Source organism: Arvicanthis niloticus, chromosome 13, assembly GCF_011762505.2.
Source record: "Arvicanthis niloticus isolate mArvNil1 chromosome 13, mArvNil1.pat.X, whole genome shotgun sequence".
Classification (NCBI taxonomy): Eukaryota; Metazoa; Chordata; class Mammalia; order Rodentia; family Muridae; genus Arvicanthis; species Arvicanthis niloticus.
Window position 1 is genome coordinate 52,026,958 of NC_047670.1, and position 15,893 is coordinate 52,042,850.

At 46.5% G+C, this 15,893-nt stretch overlaps 1 protein-coding gene across 1 annotated transcript in view; it reads right to left on the bottom strand.

Moving 5' to 3' along the window:
- The window catches only part of LOC117718479 (uncharacterized), a 32,983-nt gene that overhangs the window by 2,527 nt on the left and 14,563 nt on the right, over positions 1-15,893 (bottom strand). The window contains exons 1-4 of the mRNA XM_034516064.2: positions 13,286-13,418; positions 4,774-4,866; positions 4,451-4,577; positions 4,113-4,220 (exon numbers count right to left, since the gene is read on the bottom strand). Coding sequence (XP_034371955.1) covers positions 4,113-4,220; positions 4,451-4,577; positions 4,774-4,815 — 277 coding nt within the window. The 5' untranslated portion in view covers positions 4,816-4,866; positions 13,286-13,418. Of the gene's footprint in view, positions 1-4,112; positions 4,221-4,450; positions 4,578-4,773; positions 4,867-13,285 lie in introns of the transcript that reaches the window.

Sequence of the window (15,893 nt, forward strand, 5' to 3'; positions counted from 1 at the left end):
TTAGGTTAGAGATGATTTGGGAGGGTGGCAGCATAAACACTAAGGATTTCTGGAAGGGAGAGACGGGCTCTAAGGCGGACCATGTGTGTATGTGGGCACTGGGAATAACCATGTTTCATATCTTGAGTTTACAGGTGTCTTTACATCAAGGGTTCATACGGAGACTGCTACACTGGACCATAGTGTACAGAGGCCCTTGAAATACAAGGCCTAGCAGGGGCTAAGTGTCCCATTCCACATGGTGAAGGGGTTCATCCCTTCAGGTTTCCATGATACAGTCCTGCTGCAGAGGATGGTGGCCTGCCCCACCAGCGCTAGAAGCTCCTGTGCATCCTGTAGCCACCTACAACCTACTGGCCGGGCTCAGGATGCCAGCCTACCCTAAAGCCCTAACTGCTGTTTCCAAGGTCTTAGCTGTGGACTTCCCTGAATGAGTTCTCAAACTTGATTGATTCCTTGGACAGAAAGCCCCACAACAAAGAAGGCATAAGAAGAGATTTCTTACTTTTTAAATTAAATTAAATTAAATTAAATGTGTGTGTGTGTGTGTGTGTGTGTGTGTGTGTGTGTGTTGTAACAGTTCTGGTGAGACAGGAGCTTTAGGTTTATGTCATCTTTTGTTGTGGTGTTCATGGCTGAAGCTAGAATACTGTATGTGGTGAGCAATGACTTCACTACTGAACTACACATCTCAGGCCTAGAAGCTTTATTCTGGTTCAGAACTTGCTATGTACTGGGTATTCTCAAAAACCTAACATGGAGACCTAACACATGAGACACTCAGAGTCTGAGACATCCATGAACAATGCAAAAGGACTTCCTATGATGGAGAGGGATATTCATGAAGGATTTTGTGACTGAAGTGTTTGGAGAAAGATTTCCACAAAGGCATCCAAACAAACATACTTGACTCGCTCTTCGAGGTCAGCAGTATCCGGACAGACATACTAAATACTAACAGTTCCTGTCAAGAGATGGCCACGATCAGACGACAGCTCAGCAGAGCTTCCCCTGAGAAACAGGGATAAAGGGATGGGAACCTTCATCAGATGAGGTCCAGAAATAACATTTGAGGGCACCGGACAGTCAACCCACCCCAGGCCTAATGAACCGGCTCCACCAGACAATCGTCCGTCCCGCCCACCAGACAATCATCCCCGCCCACCAGACAATCGTCCCGCCCACCAGACAATCATCCCCGCCCACCAGACAATCGTCCCGCTACACTTGGCTGCTGCCAACATCAAGCCAGTCAGGTGGTGCTTAGGGATTAACCTGGAGTTCACCAGACCTCCTGGGACTTGACTCCTCCATACTAGACCAAACCTCTCTTTTCATCCTTCCTCTTCTACATCAGCAACTAAGCCCTTGTTCACATCACCAGCCTACCCCACCAAGAGCTACCTATTAATCCAACTGATATGTTTACGAACCAACACCAAGAAGTATGAATCTCAGTATGGCATGCGCCTGCACCGACCATGATAGCTGAGTGTCTGGAATACCTTTGCCCTCATTATATATTGTGTAACTATCAGTATTTTATAATTACCTATTATATGTTAGTTTGTTTTCTTCAGGAGGTAGAAAGCTGGAGCAAAAAAAAAAAAAAAAAAAAAAAAAAAAAAAAACCCAAAACCTCACTTATGTTCTTCAAATTAAGGGAAAAAAAAAATCACAAGCTCTATAGGATCCCTTTTTCTCAAATCCAACGGGGCCTTGGTAGCTGAAGGAAGACAGGAGGCGGAGGTAAGGAAGAAAGATGGGGTCAGGATTTAGAAGGGTGAAGAGGCACAGGTCCAGGGCGCGCCTCCATGGATCTTCCCAGTGCTGATCATGACCAGGACTTCTTTGGAATTAGGTCTGGAAGTGGGGAGGGCAAGGGCTTGCCTGACCCTTTCTTGTCAAAAGGGCAAAGGTTGGAGTCACTAAGGAAAGAAGGCGAATCTGTCATCCCCAGGGCTCTTGTCCCCATGTCTGTGCTTAAAAAAAAAAAAAAATCCATTGCTTGACAGTTCATGTCTGTGATGCAGAAACACTTTCTTTCCTATCTTGATCTTACAGTCTGCAGTTTTGCTAAGTGCATGATTCTGATAGCTCTGGAGTAGATTTCACAGATTTTGACATGTAGCTGACCACAATCCTTGCAAACAGTTTTACTTCATTCTTTATAATCTGGCAGAACTTCTAGCATATCACTCAGCAGAAAGCGTTTAGTTGTCTACTTAAACTTGATGTTAGGTGTAAGTATTTATTTCCTAGATGCTTTTTCTTAGGTTGAACAAGATCTTTCCCATGCCTGGTTTGTCACACTTTAATCAGGGATGAACGCTGGGTCCCCTGCAATGCCTTTTCAATAACTGCGAGTGAACACAGGTTTCTTTTTTATGCTACAACACTGTGAATCATGCTACGCTTTTTTGTTTGTTTGTTTGTTTTGTTTTGTTTTGTTTTTCGAGACAGGGTTTCTCTGTGTATCCCTGGCTGTCCTGGAACTCACTCTGTAGACCAGGCTGGCCTCGAACTCAGAAATCCACCTGCCTCTGCCTCCCAAGTGCTGGGATTAAATGCGTGCGCCACCACTGCCCGGCTTGCTACGCTTTTTAGTAAGACTTTTATTTTGAAATAATGGGGTTTTTTTGTTTGTTTGTTTTGTTTTTCTGTTTTGTTTTGGAGACAGGGTTTCTCTGTGTAACAAGCCCTGGCTGTTTTATATCTCACTCTGTAGACCAGGCTGGCTGAAAACTGACAGAGATCCTCCTGTCCTGACTCTCTGCCACTGGGATTAAAGCATGCGCTACCACTGCCTGGCCCAGTAGGGCTAAATCTTAAGGGGAAAGTGGCCATACTAAACCCTGACGCCAATCAGCCAGCACAGTGCTGCTGTTATCCTTTCCCACTTTGAGGGAAGGGCAGCTTGGCTATGGTTTTCCTGAGACTCTGACATTAGTTGCTGTCAGAGATTCTTCATCTAACATTAGTGTGAGCACAGGCTTTATGGTTGGGCCCATCCACATCATGCCATTTTCCCTATCTATAATCTTTTTATAATTTTTCCCAAGTAACTTTTGTAAAGTTTCATTTCCTTTATGTGTATGACTGTTCTCTGTCTGCATGTATGTCTGTGGACCACTTGTGTGCCCGGTGCTTGTGGAAGCCAGTAGAGGGCACCCCCTGAAACTTGAGTTACAGAAGCTTGTGAACCACCACGTGGGTGCCGGGAATCAAACTCGGGTCCTCTGGAAGAGCAGCCAGTGTTCTTCACCACTAAGTCATCTCTCCATATCCCAAGTAACGTTCTGATGCTATAAATGTTATAATTTTAATATTTATACCTTTGGTTACTGCTGATAACAATACAAGCTATTTTTATTACCTATTGCTAAATTCATGTATAAATACCAATCTCTCTCTCTCTCTTTTTTTTTTTTTTTTTTTTGAGACAGGGTTTCTCTGTGTAGCCCTGGCTGTCCTGGAACTCACTCTGTAGACCAGGCTGGCCTCGAACTCAGAAATCCGATTAAAGGCGTGCGCCACCACCATCCGGCTCTTTTTTTTTTTTTTTTCCTAAGATCAAGATCACATAAACTTCAAACAATACTTTTCTTTCTAATTCATATATATATTCACTTTGCTTTATTTCATACATGGAGCCTCAGTACAATATCTCATGGCTTAGGGGAAGTGAATTCTTTTCGAACTGAGATGAACTTTCATCCCTTCACCTTGAGTATCAGGTTGAGAAACTTCCCTTCTATATTAAGATACCTTGTTGCTTTTTAAACCACCACAGAACCATCAGCACTCAAATCTCTCTCTAATACCTGGGTAGCCACCTATGGTCTTTCTGAGCAGCAACAAAATCCCAGGTGTCTACACAGCTCAGCTACCCAGTCCTTTCTCCTTTTTACTAAGGTTTACCACCCTGTCTATCCATTACCCTACACTTTCTCCTATGGGCTATTGCCTGGCCCACTACCTCCTGGTCTGTGACATTCTGTCAGAGGAAGAGTGACTGACCCTTCCCTGACCAATGCAAGCTTCTTCCATGGGTGGCTCAGTCTGAATTAGTCACACCTTCAGAGAAAACAGGACCAGTTCTCCTTACTCACCTGAGTGGTCACTTCCCAGGCTCAGCTCAGTTCCCTGTCCATCCAGGACCCACGGATCTTCTCCTCGCTCCAGCTGGGAGATCACAACAGGCTTAGATCCTGGAAGTCCTACTCATGAGGAGGGAAGCCCTTGTGTTACACAGTATTACTAAGGTACTCCCTTAATCCATGCTACATGCAGGCATGTGAAAATGAACAACTCCGTTGGAGCTGAACGCTTGGGAGAGAAGCAAACTTCAGGATCAGTTTGGCCCATGTCCCCCTCCTCCCAGAAGCTGCCTCCCCTGGGAAACCCCCACGTGAGTCTAGCACACAAAGATACACAGATGGGGCCTTACCCAGTGAGACTACATTCCCGTAGGTCTCCATCATGACATTTCGGTAGAGACCCCGTTGAGCAGGGCCCAGGCGGGCCCACTCCTCCTGAGACAGAAGAACAGCCACATCCTCAAAGGTCACCTTGGCCTGGAATGACAGGATTGTGAGTAACGGTACAGGTAGTACACGTGACGTGGAGACCGGTGAGGACCCCCTTAGAGCCACATGAGCTGGCTAGGCAGAGGTGAGAGTCAGGATATGTGGTGGTAGTCAGACGGCTTGGGCATAGGAAGACTATAGGAGCTTTGGTTAAGCCACTGAATAAGCTTTTAGGACCACTCACCTGGGGTGCTGCTGGCAGTGGCAGAAGTCCGGCTGCTGCCATCTTGGTTTCTTAGGACTGCAAGGACAACAGAAATCAGGGGATCCCGTGGGGCTGAGAAAGAAGAGAGAACACATTGAGAGTCCTCCAGTCCAACAGATCCTAGCTTCCCAGGTGGCCCTTTGTCATATAAAGTCAATACTAAGGTGAGATCCAAGGAACTGAAGCCACCATAGTCCTGCTTTGTCTCATATAACTGAATATATGAGACTCCATGCTCACACTGGTGTTCTCTAGTACAGAGTCCTGAGCAAACATATGGGTCCTGAGCCTGTCCCATCTAGTAGGCTTAGTCAGGAAATCCCACTTAAAAAATGGTAAGGAGAGCCAGAGGCTATTATATCTTTATGAGTCTGAGGCCAGATTGGTCTACATAGTAAGTTCTAGACCAGGCAGGGCTTTATACCCTATTTTGTTTTGTTTTTAAAGATATGTAGGCGGCTGGAGAGATGGCTCAGTGGTTAAGAGCACTGGCTGCTCTTCCAGAGATCTTAAGTTCAATTCCCAGCAACCACATGGTGGTGGCTCACAACCATCTATAATGGGATCTGATGCCCTCTTCTGGTGCATCTGAAGACAGCAACAGTGTAGTTTTTTTTGTTTTTTATTTTTTTTATTTTTTTTATTTTTTTTTATTTTTAGATTTATTTATTGTATATATGTGAGTACACTTTAGCTGTCTTCAGATACACCAGAAGAGAGCATCAGATCCCATTACAAATGGTTACAAATGGTTGTGAGCCACCATGTGGTTGCTGGGAATTGAACTCAGGATCTCCAGAAGAACAGTCAGTGCTCTTAACTGCTGAACCATTTCTCTAGCTCCCCAGTGTACTCTTATAAAAAAAAATAATAATAATAAATCTTAAAAAAAAAAAAAAAAAGTAGCCTAGAAAGGTAGCTCCGTGGCTCAGCGTTAAGAGCACTTGTCACTCTTGCAGAGGACCCAGGCTTGTGCACCACTCCAGTTCTAGAGGATCTAATGCCTTCTCCTGGCTTCTATGGGCTGTTACACACAGGTGGTACGCATGAACTCACATAAGAACATACACATGAGGACAAATAATTTTTAAAAAATGATAAGGATTTCTAGGCAGAGAACCCATATACCCATTGTTTTCCAAGAGCTTAAAGTTTCAACTTTTTACTCCCTAGACTATCGGGGTTCTTATTGTTGGCTGACCATATGTATGCTGGGGAGCCTGTGAAGGCTCTGGCTGCTGGCTGGCTCACCCTGGCCCTGGCCTTCGATCCTGCCTGCTCACAAGGACAGTATTCTCCAGGGCCCTACATGTTCTATACTCTAGGCATTCCTATGGTTCTCATGGGACCTGTAGGCATTAAGCCAAGCTCCTTCCCAAAGACATACTCCCTCCAGAGTGAGAAGTGGATGGCCCACTCGAGGCCCACACTTCCGGGGGAAACCCCAGGCTCAGGCACTTTAGTCAGGCTTATCCTCTTGCACTCGGACAAGGCGAGGGCTCAACTTCTACACTGGCTACACAAGCCTGAGCAGTGGTTACTATGGGGGAACTGAGTCTGGAGTAACACAGGGTCTGAGACCTGAAAGATGTCTCAAACAGGAAGGGGACACTTGGTGGTGGGTGGGTTTTGGGGGAAAACAAGTGTTTAGCACAACTAAATGGTGGGGGGAGAGGGAGTTCTGAGCACTCCCCCCACAGAGCTGGTCCTGGAGCAGATGAGTTCAGTCTTCTGAAGTGTTGGGGAGCAGTCTACAATAGTGGGACAGGGCCAAGCCTGCAACCAGTGGCGGATGGAACCAGAATTAAACAAAATAAAACAAAACAAAACAAAAAAACAAAAACAAAACTGAGGAACAAGATTATAATACATCTTTTCAGGCATCTAGCTATTTGATGAAGAAATGGAAGCTAAGCACAGTTCCTTTCCTTTGTAATTCTAGCTTCAGAAGGTGGAGGCAGAAGGCTCCGAAGTACAGTAAAGGGCCAGACTGAACTACACAGGGAGACGTTGTCTCAAGGGGAAAAATAAGGGAAGAGAAAGAGGAGAGCACCATGGTATCATGACCAATTGGTGTGTTGGGGGGAAACAGGAAGTCAGGGTTACCTACTGGTGTGTGTGTGTGTGGGGGGGGGGGAGACAGGAAGTCAGGGTTACCCTATCATTTTTTAAATAAAATGTCAGACATTTGCATGAATAGCTTTCAGGAAGCCCAAACTAAGCTGTCTCTGAAGGACGAAGCATGGTGACAAGGAGGGAGAGGCTGACTCCGACATCTCACTCCTCTCAAAGGCCATCTCTCTAAATGTGTGTGCATAGTTTTCTTAAATTTTCACTTGAATGTAACTGGAATCTAAATAAAATTCCTTTAGCATTTACAGGAATAATAGATATGAAGAAGAATCCAGAAGAGTGAGTATGGGCAGTGGAGTCAGATATGTACACTAACACAGGGTTAGTCTACTGAGAACAGGACAGATAGTCACAGGTAGACTCGGGGACCTAAAAGATGACAGGCAGGAGGGCAAGATGGCTCCGTGGATAAAAGTGCCCATTGTCAAGTTTGATGACCGGGGTGTGGTTCCTAGAATCTACATAGTAGGAGAGAACCAGCTTCACACTTGCTATGACATGCATGCTCACATGCAAATGCTCGCACACACACAAAACAACACAAAATATTAGGGCCAGCACAATAGTTCAGTGGGCTTTCCTCCAAGCTGGACAACTTGAGTTCAGTCCTGAGACCCACATGGTGGAAGGATAGAACCAACTCTTACAAGTTGTCTTCTACATGCATGATTGGTCTTCAATCAATCAATCAGTCAATAATAAAACCCAATAGGCTTTAGAATTCAGTTCCTTATTTAGTAATATTTGTATCCAGATGGAATATGATTAAATATAAAGCCCTCAGCCTCCTTCTTTCTGGCCCCCATGTCTGACCCCTGCCACCTCCTGATACACTACCCCTTTCCCAGTCCTCTGGCAGCAGCCAGGTCGGCCTTTCTAGTCCCTCAGTCCCTCTTTTCCATGGGTGCAGATTCACCCCATGTAGTCTTTACCCCTTCTGCTTTTTAGGAGAACATGATGTTCACATGATGTCACCTCCCACTGGACCCTGGAGCAATCCCTGATAGGGATCCCTTTGATCTCCACATGGCGAAATTCAATAATGACACTTTATTGTGGGCAGTAGGCATACTGCCTGTGTGTGGGCACTGCTCTCCCTTAGTGAGTGAGGCCTTCTCAGTGTCTCCCTTCACTGACCTCTTCATTCACTTGGGTGGTATTTCTTCCCATCCTCAGGTTCATGAGAGATTGACCTTCACTAATGAGCAGCTCTGGTTCCGGAACCCTGACAGAGGGACAGGTATTCAGCACATTGTCAGTCCTGACTACCTGGGCAGGGGGCCAGTGATGAGAATACAGAGGACCCACTCAGACCTTCTGACAGGTCTCCAGGCTCTGAGGGCCGACCTAGAAACTGCTGGCTCTTGGTTGGTACAACTTCTGTGACGTCCAGGGAATTTAGGTTTATAACTATTTATTTTTGTAAGCCAAATCAGAAGTCAATCATTTGTTTTGGAATTTCTAAATATCTTGCTGTGGCACAGCCTACATGTTTGTTCTAGAGCAGTGGCTCACAACCTGGCTAGAGCAGTAACCCTTTAATACAGTTCCTCATGTATGAAAGGCTACCTGTGAGCACACAACACTCGAGATTTTCTCTAAGCAAATGGTCATTATCTATCCATCCATCCATCCATCCATCCATCCATCCAATTAATAGCTGTCTGTCTGTCTATCTATCTATCTATCTACCTACCTACCTGTCTATCTAATTAATAGCTTTCCTACACACCAGCGACACTTGGTCCAAGACACAAAAAGAACAAGCACCACAAATCATAGTAATGCTACTTTGTATACTTTATTCACAACATCCATCAACATTTTGTTTTATTTTGCCTTGGCTGTCTTGGAACTCACTCTGTAGACCAGGCTAGCCTCAAACTCAGAGATCCACCTGCCTCTGCCTCCTGAGTGCCAGGGATTAAAGGTGTGTGCCACCACTCTATCCATCAATCAACGTTTTTATGAAAGATGGTAGGGGTTACAGGGTCTCCTAACTAAATATTTTTATATTCATTAGGAAGGCTCAACAAACACAGAGGTACCTCAGAGCTGCTAAGAAAAGAGCCAGCTGAGAAAAGGCGCTTCGGCTGCCACAGGGCCAACCACCTTAATGAGAGTCACATGGGCCTGGGCAGGAACCGCAGCTTAGATTGAGCCAGGAGTGTTGGCACTCACCTGTAACCCCAGCACTTGGGAAGCTGAGGTGGGCAGATTGCTAACATGAGGCTACACAGTTTGAATTCTAAGCCAGTAGATGTAACAGACCTGCATTGGCTCAGGACCCCAAGACCAAGTTCTCAGCACAACGATTTATTTACCCCAGAAGGCAGAGGGCAGGGAATAAGAGACAAAGACAGGAGATAGAGGATGAAGGGGAAGGGAACAAGGGACAGAGAGGAGGAGTGTTTGCTGGGGCAGGGGTGGGGATGGAGTGGGTGGTAAAGGACTGCCTCTGGATAGAGAGGAGACAGTCGTGGCCCATAGGCAAACGGTTTATAAGGGCAAAATGGGAAACCTGAACCAGAACTTGGTGTTTAAATTGAATTGGGCATGCTACTAGGTGAGCCAAAGGGGGCTTTAGAATGCTGAACTTCGATAGCCGGAGCTTGGTAGTCAGCACCAGGAGAAGGAAGTGGCCAAATAAGGGAATAAACCTTGGTGGCTAGCTTTAGGGATGTAGTCTAACAATGTTTAGCATGCCGGAGCCATGTTTACTGCGCAAGCTGGCTAGCCCATTCACTATACACTAAGTTACATAGTAAGATTCTGTCTCAAACAAAAAAACAAACAAAAAACCCAAGCAACCAACCAAAACACAGGAGAAGAGGAGGCAGGGAAGAGCAAACAGCTCAGAACAGTGTTGGGTGCCGACTTTTAGCAGAAAGCAGCTCTCAGCTTTGCAGCCATCTTGAGCCATATACCCTGACATGAGATTTGAATTACAATAGCCTACAACAGCTGAGAACACTCTGATAATCTTGGTTTAGATACCTTGAGATTAAAGGTGTGTGAGATTATAGAGATCAGAGTTAGAGACAAGACCTAAGGGCATGATTAAAGGTGTAACTTAGAGGCGTGGCTTAGAAGTGAGACATATAAAAGGCAGAGACAGAACAGATCAGAATTGAGACGATAGAAGACAGAACCAGAGATCAGAGAATATAGAGGGATCATCAGAGACGAATCTCAGACATTAGGTAGAATCTGCCGTCACCCTCGCTCTTGCTGGAACCTTGACCCACAGACCGGAGCAGCAGCTTGGGCCGGGATACAGTGGCCGCCCAAACGTGGGTCGGCCCGGGCCTCAACATTTTGCCTGGGCTGCAACAGAACAGAAACCGAGCACAGTCCAGTTTGTTTGGGGAGAGACTCAAAATTGCTAGAAAAACAGATGATTAACTAACGCGCTTAAGGTATTTTGCTAAATATTAAAATTAAGTCTTTACACAATCTTCAACAAACTACCAGAAAGTGGGGCCAAGACAAAAGATTTTAAGATTTTTAAAAAGGACAAAGAAGACACATTTAGCTGTACTTGGAGACGGAAACCTGTAATCCCAGCACTGAGGAGGCTGAGGCAGAAGGATCTTAAGAGTTCTGGGTCAGCTGGGGCCACACAGGGATCATGTCTCAAAGGAAATCAAGCAAACACTGTGGAGGAAAGTCTGAGTGAGAAACAGACCAGAAAGGGAATGGAGTTCCAATACACCCGCCTGGACCAGAGAGCATCTTCCCACCCAAAGCTCCATTCTGCCAAATGATGGAACCATAGACAGTCAATTACCTGAAACTGACCATCACTGGCCAGTCTGGCCGTCTACAGCCCATAATATATTCAGGCAGTTCTCTATCTGACATGTTCCCTTGCACTTTGCAGTATACTAAACAAATTTATTTTTGCTTTAAAGACTGGGTTAGTTCACCAAACAAAACCTCATCCACACCTCAAATCCAGCCAAATTAACCAACCAGTAAGAAACCTTATGTAGGCTGGGAAGTGGTGGCACACATCTTTAATCCCAGTACTTGGGAAGCAGAGACAGGTGAGTCTCTGTGAGATCGATGCCAGCCTGGTCTACAGAGCTACTTCTAGGCTAGCTAGGGCTACACAGAGAAACCCTGTCTCAAAAAGCAAGCAACCAACCAAGCAATTGAACAAAAAAAAAACCCTCATGCATATCAAAACCACCTAAAACTCCCAAAATAGGGGCAGAGACGATGGCTGTTCTTTTAGAGACCCCGGGTTCACTACCCAGCATCTACATGGAGGCTCACAGTCATCTGTAACTCCAGTTCTAGGGGATCCAACACCCTCTTCTGGCCTCCTCAGGCACTGTACACATGTACACAAGCAAAACACCCATACACACAAAATAAAATAGATACATCTGAGAACCACAATAACCCTCCCCAAATAGGCCACGGCCTAGGGAAGAATTTAGTGTATGACACAGGTGCATTTTCAAGTAAAGGGAGAGATAAAGTATCTAACAGATAGTGGACAATGTTAGCTATGGGTACGGCTTAGGGGGAGAGAAGTGAAGCTGGACTCTAACTTCATCCTTTATCTAAATAAATACCACACAGAATCAACACTTTACAAGTACCAGACAAAATCAGATTATTTATAAAATAATCTTAAAATAAGGAAGCCCCTTACAACACAGCAAAAAGCCAAAATACTTTAATGGAAAATATTTTGCCCATAAAACAAAACCAACTATAAAATCATTCTAGTTGCAACATAAGTAAGTAAAATCAAAGAAGACACTTTCTCAATGGAGTTAAAAAAAAACACACACACACACACAGGGAAGTGTGTTTTTAACATACAGAAATAGAATACAAGCTGGCCAATCTGAACAGGAATGCAAACAGCTAAAAGACAAATGCAGAGGTTTCAACCTCAGAACTATTAACTGAGAATGGAAATCTAAACATCTGTATAGCAAGAAAGCCCCAGGGACTGGCCGTCTCTATGGTGGCAAGGTGGCTGACTAGCTCTAACCTGTTAACCCCATTCCACTCCTCTGTGTCCCCTACAAGGAAATTCCCAGTGTGCAAAGTAACAGAACTGATGTCCACCCAGCTTTAAACATCTGTGTAGCGGAGCTCAGTGGAGCTTCCCTTTTATGTTAGTAACGAGAATGTCCACATGAACCAGTGGTAGTGCTTGATTCCAATTATTCTAGAAAGATCCATAGAAAACTGCTTCCAGTGTCATTGTGCATTCACTGCCAGGGTGCTAGGCAGAGTAACATTTAAAAGAATTATTGCGGGCGGGGAGATGGTCCAGTGGGGTTTACATCAATGTCCTTTCCTGGCCTTAGAGAATAAAACTGTGTCCGAACTTCACCTCCCAGATGGGGGCGGGGGATTGTTGTATACAATTTTTCTGTGTGTGCGTGTGTACCTACACATCAGCAAGCATATGGAGGCCAGGGGACAATCTTAGGGGCTATTCCTCAGAAGCCTTTCACTATGTCTCATATTGGCCTGGAACTCGCTAAGTAAGTTACAAAGCCCCAGGGACCTGCTTGCCTCCTCCCCAGAGTCCCAGATTCAGGTGTTTAACTGAGCCATAAATGCGGAGGCTGGAGAAATTGCTCAGCGGTTACGAGGATATGTTTTTCTTCCAGGACCGCACTCGATTCCCAGCACCCACATGGAGGCTCACAGCCAGTTCCAGGGAACCCGATGCCCTCTTCTGGCCTCCGTGGGCACAGGGCAAGCACATGATATCCAGATATACATGCAGGTAAAGCACATAAATACATATTAAAAAAATTAAACAAGAAAAGTCACGTTAGAGAAGTTGTCAACCATTAAAAAGGGCCTTTGCAAAGTAACAAGAGAGCATCAGCAGAAAAAATAAAACAAATCCAAGAGCTGGGTTATGTGGAGCAGCAGACACCTTCAGTTTGACAAGAAGTGTCCTTAGCTGCTGAGGATGCTAAAGACCGTGCATGTGACTTAAAACGCTGTATGGTGGCCCTGACTGTAGCCCGAGTTACTGGGGAGGATCGTGCGAACCCAGGACTTCCAGGGCAGTCTGGAACGCGGTTATTTCACCAGACAAAACCTCATTCACAGCCCAAGCCAAACCAAATTAACCAACCAGTAAGAAACCGTACGCACATCAGAACCATCCAAACTCTGGACCAGGCTAGCGGGAGCCACCGCGAGGGGTCCTGGGGAGGGGCCTGGAGGGGCTGAGGGACTGGAGGGTGCGGCCTGGGTCAGCAGCCCGGCCGCAGCCATCCATCGCGGGAAGGGCTGACATACGGGAGGGCGCGGAGCTTGGGTGCGGGTGAAGGAGAGGGTCCTGCGCCGCCGAGAGAGCGCCACTCACCATCTGCCGCAACCTCTCGCCCTGTGGCCGCTGCTTCAGCTCCCTAAGACAAAGGGGCCGTCCCGCCCCGTCTGCGCAGTCGTCAATCTCAGGGGACCCCGCCCCCAGGTCCCCACCCCCCCAGTCCTGGACCGGGACGCCCGAGGGTAGGATGGTCCGTCCGCCTCCAGCTCTTGTAAAGAACTCCAGGTCTGCGCCCCGGGGCCACCGAGAGCCCAGGCCTCCGCGGTGCCTAGAGAGACCGCGTTCTGACCCGGACCGCGCCTGTTCTTTGAGGCAGTAGCGGAAGCGGAGCTCGCAGTCCCTACAAATCCGAGAGCCTCCCCGCCTCGCCCCCTCCCTGCGGCCCCTCTTCTCCTGAGGGCCTTCGGTCACTTCCGCCAAGATCTGTGCTTGCCCTTTAGCGATTTCCCTGGTGGTCAGGCAGCCTGGACCACTGGTCCTGGAACGCATTAGGCTGACTCAGACTGCTTGGGTTTAGTTTACGGTGTAGTATATGTTTAACTTCTTAAGGAACTGCCAGTCCGTCATGTTTCTTCAACACACTCCCCAGACTAGCAGTGTATGACTTATTCCAATCACTGCTTGTATGTGCCCACATTTGGTATAAGCAGTCTTTTAAAAATGAGTTATTCCAGGGCTAGAGGGATACAACAGTCTAGGTGTTTGCCGCACATGCCACAGGCTGAGTTTAATCATTAGTGCCCATGTAAAACGGCTGGGTGTAATAGTGCTTGCTTGTAATCCCAGCACAGGGGAGGCAGAACAAGGCTGATCTATGTAGGGTTCCCTGACCAGGCAGTCTAGAGGCATTGGCAAGCTTCAGGTTCTGTTGAGAAGCCTTTTCAAAAAACAAAACCAAAATACCGTGGTGGATGGCTCCTCAGACTGACCCCTAGCCTCCCTGCACACACATATTCTCGGCTGGAAGTTAAAGTCAGGGACTCGTTTATGTTAAGCATATAGGCATATAGTTTCCCACTTAGTCACACCGGATCCCACCCCTCCATTATGGCTTTAATTTTTATTTCCCTAATTGTATTGGTTACTTGTCTTCTGATCCAAATACGGGCGGGGCATGGGCAGGCTGATCTCTGTGAGTTTAGGGCCAGCCTGGTCTATAGAGCAAGTTCCAGGACAGCCGGGGCTACACAAGAACCATGGTTTTGGTCTGGAGGAGAAAATGTCTGACCGTGGAGATGAGGAGCGAGAAATGTCTCCAGATCTTGTGGGTAAGGGTGGAATCTGTGGTGGAGCAGCCAGGTTTTTGTTTTTGGATTTTTAAAGTGTGTATTCCCCAGAAGCAGCCCATTTTAAAACAAGGCAACAATAAGAAAAATCACAATATAGAGAGGCCATTGATGTCCATGAGACATGAAGCAGAAGGGACGGTATGGGGACCCTAGAGATATTTTGGAGTGTATGAATACATTATGGACACAGTTGAGCTCTCTGGGAAGCATCAGGCATGTCTCTACACGGGTCCAAAACTGCTTGAAAGAACAAAGAGAACTTGGCTAAGGTAGTCTGGTGGCTAATATTCTCTGCTTCTTGAGAAACAAATCTCTGGGCATGTCCGTAAGGGATTGCCTAGATTAGGTTGAGGTGGGCTGACCCTAAATGCGGGCAGCAGCATTTCATGAGTTAGAGTTCTTGACTGAATGAGGAGGACTGAACCGAGTGTGAGCATGCATCACTCTCCTCTCTGTGACCACGGATGCAACGTGACCAGCTGCCTCAACCATACGCACACATCAATCTACCATATTGGACTGTACCTGGCCTTCGAACCACAGGAAACCCTTCTTTAAGTTTGCTTTGCCGTGTGCTTGTCAATGCCAGCTAACAAACAACCATCAGCACAGTGGTTTCTAAGACTAGACCAGAGGTTCTCATAGCTTCACTAGTTACAAAAGCCAAAGGAAAAGCACCCAGGCCTTCTTATCAGATGATCTACATGTGGGCTCACAAAGAGGAGGTAGTCTGAGGTTAATGCCTTCATTAAAACATGGAGTCAGGGAGGCTGGAGAGGAGACTCAGTGGTTAAGAGCATTGGATCTTCCAAAGAAACAGGGTTCAGATCCCAGCATTACCATGTAAATGCACAGCCTCCTGTAACTCCAATTCTAGGGGATCTGCCGCCCTCTTCTGGCCTCTGTGGGTACTGCATGCAGATGGTGTACAGACATGCAGGTAAAACTCATAAACATAAAAGTAATGATTAAAAAAAAAAAAAAAAAAAAGCTGTGGTGGCTAAGTGGGGGTGGCTCAGCATTAAGAGCATTTATATCTCTTCCAGAGAATCTGAGTTTTGATTCCCAGTCAGGCACCTCACAACTGCCTGTAACTTCAACTCCAGCCTTTGGTCTCTGTGGGCACCTGCACTCATGCACTCAATCTCCCTCTCCCCCCTCCCAGTCCCTCCCTCCCTCCCTCCCTCCCTCCCTCCCTCCCTCCCTCCCTCCCTCCTTCCCTCCTTCCCTGTATTACACAATTTAAAGATTGACCTTCTGGGTGGTGGTGGCACACGCCTTTAATCCCTGGCATTTAGGAGGCAGAGGCAGGTGGATCTCTGAGTTTGAGGCCAGCCTGATCTACAGAGTGAGTT